We start from the raw sequence: 6,716 nt of genomic DNA, 5'->3' as shown, positions 1-6,716 counted from the left end.
CAATTGTGTGCATAGTACATGACTAGTAATTAAATTGAATCAAACAAATTTAATTGTTATTGTCTGGGTCAAAACTAAAATTTAACAAAAAAAAAAGTACAATGACTAAAATTGATCAAATTAAAATATAAAGACTAAATTCATAATTTTTGAAAAGTAAATGGACTAATAGAAGAATTTAACCTAAATTTTAAATCGAAAAAATAAGGATTCAAGCGTAGGGACAAAATATCAAACTTTACAACAGTGAAGGGACTGACTGCAAATATTAACATTTTTATCCATTTGGCTGAAAAACTAAAACTAAAGAATGAAGCCGAGATATCATCCCCAAATCCCTGACGTGAGTTACAGAATTGACAGAAAAACAAGCCCAAAATCTCGATTTACGATATACCATTAAAGCTACTAATTTTCTATCTTTTCCCTTAAATTCAACTTTGCATTCTTATTTTTTACACTAACAAATCACAATCTATAAACTTTGCAAAAAAGATTTCTTTTTTGGATTTTGCAAAAAAACCCAAACTTTGCAAAGACTATATAATCATTACAGCATCTTCACCTATTTTCCCATCACTGGCTAATACAGAGCATCAACGTTGTATTCATTTTAACAACTCTTCTTCTACAAAAATAGAATTACACCAAGCTTTTAACAAGTTTTCATGGTTAAAGAAAGATTGTAAAACAAACCCTTTTTCCCAAGCTTAAGTTTCCTTTTAGTTCTTTTACTTTTTTTTTTATTTTTGAGGATCAAAAGCGAAATTGTGCCAAAAATGATCTCTGTTTTTGAAAACAGAGCACCTAAGGTGCTTTTCATTCTTGGTTTTTTTATTTGTTTTTCATTGATCTCGGTTCGAGTCGTGGGCCAAGTATCACCGGCTGTTTTCGCCTGCGATGCTACAAAAGACCGGAAGGTCGTGCATTACGGCTTTTGCAACGCGTCGTTGGGGAGAGACGCGAGGGTGGCTGACTTGGTACGAAGGCTCACATTGCAGGAGAAAATTCTGAACATAGTGAATGGTGCTGGGAACATTAGTCGGCTCGGGATACCGAAATACGAATGGTGGTCCGAGGCTCTTCACGGGGTCTCTAACATCGGTCCCGGCACCAATTTTAGCAGCTTGGTTCCGGGAGCGACAAGCTTTCCTCAAGTCATCTTGACAGCGGCTTCCTTCAATACTTCTCTCTTCGAAGCCATTGGCAAGGTATAACTTTGATGTTTAATAAGACGTGCCGTGCATCGTTTTTACGTTTTTGAACCCATTTTTTTTTTGTAGGTGGTCTCGATGGAGGCTCGAGCAATGTACAATGTTGGGTTGGCAGGGCTAACATTTTGGTCACCCAACGTTAACATATTCCGAGACCCGAGGTGGGGAAGGGGCCAAGAGACACCGGGAGAGGACCCATTGCTGAGCAGTAAATATGGTTCAAGTTATGTCAAAGGTTTGCAACAACCCGATGATAATGCTGACCCTTCTCGACTCAAGGTGGCCGCTTGTTGTAAACACTACACTGCCTATGATTTGGATAACTGGAAAGGGGTCGACCGCTACCATTTCAATGCTGTGGTAATGTTTATAAGTTAATTTATAGCTAAACTAATTCGGACCAGATCGGATGTAAACAATATAAATTTGATCTTAATCCGATTTAACCTGAATTCAAGTTAAATAATAAAAAATGTTTACTTAATTTAGGACTATTATTATCCTATTCATCATTAGAGTAAAATAAATCTACAAATAAAATCTAAAATGATGTCATATGTCTTAGAGTTATATAATTATAAAACAAGAAAAGCACTTGACACCATCTTAGATTCCTTTGTGAAGCTCTTTTACTCGGGTGGCAGTGGATAGAGTAATTATACGTTAATACCTTTTAAATAAAACTATTTTATATTGTGCTAATGGAGTTTGAAAACTTTAAATGTAAGGTTAAATGAGTGATATTTATGCCCTTAGGGAGGAATAAAATAAAAAAAAAATATATTTTTTAAATTTAATTATTCTATGCTCAAATAGTGAAATAAAAAAATTTCCACAAGCAGATTTAGAATGTTAATATGTGCCGATTATATTTTTTTAATTTTTGTAATGACATATATCAACATCTAAACCCTTCGTAAATTTTTTTATTCTTGTAAAAATGTAAAATATATTTTTAATATTTTCCAATACACCAACAATAAAAATATATCGAAATTGAGCCAAATTCATGTTTAAGTGTTTTTTAGGATTAGACCTCGACCAAAACTCAAACCTAAACTTTAACAAATATCTATAATATTAATACTATACATAGAATAAGGTAGACATAATAGAGAACTCATAGTTGATTTGTGGATGGGTTAGGTAACGCAACAAGATATGGATGATACATTTGATCCGCCATTCAAGAGCTGCGTTGTTGATGGGAATGTGGCGAGTGTTATGTGTTCTTACAATCAGGTTAATGGTAAGCCAACTTGTGCAGACCCTCATCTTCTTGCTGGGGTCATTCGAGGCCAATGGAAATTAAATGGGTACATAGTTTCGGATTGTGACTCGGTGGAAGTGTTCTTCGATGACCAGCACTATACCAAGACACCTGAACAAGCTGCTGCCAAAGCAATTTTGGCAGGTCGGTCTCTTTCCTTCGAAACTGAAACATCTATTCAAAATCACAATTTGGTTATCGCAGTATGAGTTATTTAATGATTATTTAAAAGAATGAAAATTTTGGGCGAATAGTCCATTAGCTAAGTGCTAAATGAATTAATGTTTACTAGGGTTGGATCTCAACTGTGGATCATTCCTCGGCCAACACACAGCAGCTGCAGTGAAGAAAGGGCTTTTGAAAGAATCAGACATCGATAATGCCATCACTAACAATTTTGCTACTTTAATGAGACTCGGGTTCTTCGACGGTGATCCTCGAAAGCAACCTTACGGTAAACTTGGCCCGAAAGATGTGTGTACTGCAGAGAATCAGGAGTTGGCGCGTGATGCTGCGAGGCAAGGGATTGTGTTGCTCAAGAACACTGCTGGGTCGTTGCCTCTATCGCCCACTGCTATCAAAACCTTGGCAGTAATTGGACCCAATGCCAATGTCACCAAAACGATGATCGGAAATTACGAAGGTACTCCAACATCATATTCGCCAATTATCTTGATTGAACTCTTTATTTATTTTTAACATTTCATGTCCAGTCCAACCAGTCCATCCACTTTGATTAAAGAAATTATTAAAAAATTCATAAAAATAAAAAATAAAAATAAAAATCTTGGTTCAACCGTCTGGTTCAATTAGTTTTTTATTGGTTCAACCGATTTAATTCAATTTTTGAGATAATTTGTTCAATGCCTCCCAACCAGTTCTCTGTCCAACCAGTCGGTCCGGTTCAATAACCTTGGTTTCATCTAGCGTTATTTGAATCGGACTAGTTGAACTAAGAATTGATCGATATATTAGTCCAGACATAGGGGTTGAATTGACCTCTAAACAAACAACTCGAAATTGGTGAAAAGAAAAATTGGGCCAAAAACGACGGTTGAACCAATTTTGTAATTTTGTAATATTAACTAATAATTTAAACATTAGTGGACTTATTGTTGAACTAGTTAAATCAGGAATTGATGATCTAACAAATTCGACCATTGGTCTAGTTATTAAAACATTTGTTTCAGGTTGGACTTACAAATAATATCAAACCCGACTAACTTGAAATGTAGGTCTCATATTCAGTTTAAGCTAGTCAACTTAAACTCGTTTAAGTTTGTTTATATTATTTTTTAAAAATTAGTTTTATTAAATTTAAATAGTTACATATATAAATAAAAAATTAATATATTATTAAATTAAAAAAACAGGTTAGATTGAACTCAAATCTTGAATAATTTTAAACTCTTTCAAATATCAAGTTGGCATTGAGGTTAAGGTGAATAAGTTGCATAATCTTTCAAATATCACATCACTGGTTAATTGGAGGGGTTGGTAGGTGTCCTGGTCTCTTAAAATAGAAAATTTTCTATTTAAACTCTTTATAATTTATAAAATTTTAAATTAGTAATAGTAAAATTATATTTTAACCTTCTAAAAATAATAAAAATTTAATTTAATCATTTAAAAATTATAAAAATATATAATTTAATTTCATCCCAAAATTTTTCTTACTTCTCGCATTTATCATGCCAAATATAGGTTGATATATGACGCTCACTCTAAATCCTGGCATCATTGCTTGGATCATGTACTTGTCTATTTTATATATAAAAAAAGTAATTGAACTTTTCCAAATAATATGATTTAACTTGCATATGGGGGAACCTTTTGCAGGCATTCCATGCAAATACACAACACCATTGCAGGGTCTAACAGCTTTAGTGGCAACAAAATATCTGCTTGGCTGCTCCAATGTGACTTGTGGCAATGCCCAAGTAAAGGAAGCAAAGAAACTAGCCGCCACAGCCGACGCCACCGTGCTTGTGATGGGCATTGACCAATCCCTCGAAAGAGAAAGCTTCGACAGAGTTGACCTTCGTTTGCCAGGACAGCAACCACTTCTCATAAAAGAAGTTGCAAAGGTTGCCAAGGGACCTGTGATTCTTGTAATAATGTCGGGTGGAGGCTTTGATATATCGTTTGCCAAACACAATGACAAAGTTACAAGCATCCTTTGGGTTGGTTACCCTGGTGAAGCTGGTGGAGCTGCCATTGCTGATGTGATTTTTGGGTATTATAATCCAAGTAAGTCATTTATCATCAGTATAAAACTAGAATTTCGGTGCTCATTGACTTATGTTTCATCGATTGGGTTCAGGTCAAACACATTTCGCATTAATAGTATCAGAATCAACATCATTTATATTCATTCAAATCAAAATTGATGTAAAATACAGCTTTCAAATTTTAACTTTGTCAAATGGGCGACTCTTTAACGAGAAATCTTTAGAGTGTTATCTGCTGAGTAGTTGGTCAGACCCCCAACAATGTTTGGTATTGTCCCCGAGTCTTGTTTGGGGTTTAATCTCTTGCCTTCGTTAAAAATTAGATTGCTATAAGCGGCCTAGTTCACGAACAAGGAGCACTTTAAGGAATTAAACTGTACATGGGGCACACGACCACCCACCAAGGGGACGTGAAGGGAGAGGGTTTAAACCCTTAACCTATGACATATAGATCATCACTTACGAGAATATAGTACCACTTGGACTAGCACCTGGGGACAATAGTGACCATTGTTGGGGGTTTAGATGGCTGCCCGACAGATGGTAGGTCAAAAACTTCTCTTGGAGGAGTCTCCTCCCCCTCACTTATTTGTATTTATAAATGATTAACTTTAAACTTTAAATCCTCAACGACTAGGTTACCAGGTTCAGACATTGAATATTAGAGTCAAACTCAAAATTTTTAAACAAGCTTAATTTTTTTTCTCAAACTCATTTTTTGAACCTCTTTTTCAAACACTTCCAAATATTGGACAAATTTTTGGATTTGAGTAGGTAATTAGACTCTTGGATGAGTCTATTTCTGTTGCTCTGACTTTTCATTTTACTTGAAGTATTTGTATCCAACATATGATACGAATGTAAATATATGTCTATCTAGTGACCCTCGGGAAAAAAATTAAATGTACTCGTATTTAACACTTTATTTGAATTTAAGTAAAGCTTTGTAAGTTTAGGGTGAAAGGAAGGGGGTAGGCACTGGCCCCCTCCTCTAAATTGAGAAATCTCTGCTTTAAATCCTAAAATTCATAAAATGTTAAATATATAGTAAAATTATAGTTTGTCTCCGCATGTTAGAATTTCAATTTAATTTTTTCAAAAATCATAAAAATATAAAATAATGAATTGTATTTTAATTCTCATAAAAATATATAATTTATAATCTCGCTCCTTAAATTTTTTTTTTTGGCTTCCCTTGTATAGGTGGAAGGCTTCCAATGACATGGTATCCCCAATCATATCTGGAGAAGGTCCCAATGACAAACATGAACATGAGACCAGATCCATCCAAAGGGTACCCGGGAAGAACCTACAGATTCTACACTGGGGAAACGATTTATTCATTTGGACATGGGCTAAGCTACTCCAAATTCAGCCATAAAATAGTTAAAGCACCTCAAATTGTATCCATCCCCTTGGACGACGACCACGTTTGTCGCCACTCGTTGGACTGCAACTCAGTCGAGGCCGTCGAACAACTTTGTAAAAAAAGCGTAACGTTTGACATACATTTGCGAGTTCAAAACAAGGCAAGGCATGGGGGAAGCCACTCGGTTTTGTTGTTCGTCACTCCCCCATCGGTGCACAACTCGCCTCGGAAACATTTGATCGGGTTCGAGAAAATTTCTTTGAAAGGGAAATCAGGGACATTGATGAGATTTAAAGTGGATGTCTGCAAGGATTTGAGTGTAGTTGATGAACTTGGAAGGCGAAAGATTGCTTTGGGACAATATGTGTTGCATGTGGGGAACTTCAAACACACATTGAGCTTGAGGATTTGAAGATGAAAATTTCTTTTTTCAAAATCCCTCACTTCTTTTTTTCTTTCTCTTTTGGCCTAAAATAAGTAGCAATTTTCTCAGCTTTCTTTCTTTCTTTAATGTATAGCCAATTGTTCAAACATTTGAAATCCAAAACTGAAAAAAGAAAATGTTGATTTTCATGTTTTTGTATGGTAGATAATGGCATGTTATCTAAATATGAATGTGAATATCAAATATA

The 6,716-nt window shown here is 35.0% G+C and overlaps 1 protein-coding gene across 1 annotated transcript; it reads left to right on the top strand.

The window, feature by feature from the left end:
* The first annotated feature begins 460 nt into the window (after positions 1-460).
* Positions 461-6,693, top strand: LOC107949186 (beta-xylosidase/alpha-L-arabinofuranosidase 2). Its single transcript, XM_016883915.2, has 6 exons — positions 461-1,211; positions 1,284-1,574; positions 2,361-2,628; positions 2,777-3,127; positions 4,324-4,734; positions 5,919-6,693. Exons 1-6 carry the CDS (start codon positions 780-782, stop codon positions 6,494-6,496), a joined length of 2,331 nt encoding a protein of 776 aa, XP_016739404.1. The 5' UTR covers positions 461-779; the 3' UTR covers positions 6,497-6,693.
* The last annotated feature ends 23 nt before the right edge of the window (positions 6,694-6,716 follow it).

Source organism: Gossypium hirsutum, chromosome A04 (assembly GCF_007990345.1).
Source record: "Gossypium hirsutum isolate 1008001.06 chromosome A04, Gossypium_hirsutum_v2.1, whole genome shotgun sequence".
Lineage (NCBI taxonomy): Eukaryota > Viridiplantae > Streptophyta > Magnoliopsida > Malvales > Malvaceae > Gossypium > Gossypium hirsutum.
Note: the sequence above shows the minus strand (reverse complement) of the source record. Positions and strands in the feature narration are given on the sequence as shown.

What these genes read in the sequence shown, in the direction of transcription:
- LOC107949186 (XM_016883915.2), top strand. Translation starts at nt 780, where the DNA reads ATGATCTCTGTTTTTGAAAACAGAGCACCTAAGGTGCTTTTCATTCTT. An exon ending in TCTTCGAAGCCATTGGCAAG is followed by an intron (nt 1,212 to 1,283) that starts GTATAACTTTGA and finishes TTTTTTTTGTAG; the next exon opens with GTGGTCTCGATGGAGGCTCG. An exon ending in GATGATCGGAAATTACGAAG is followed by an intron (nt 3,128 to 4,323) that starts GTACTCCAACAT and finishes AACCTTTTGCAG; the next exon opens with GCATTCCATGCAAATACACA.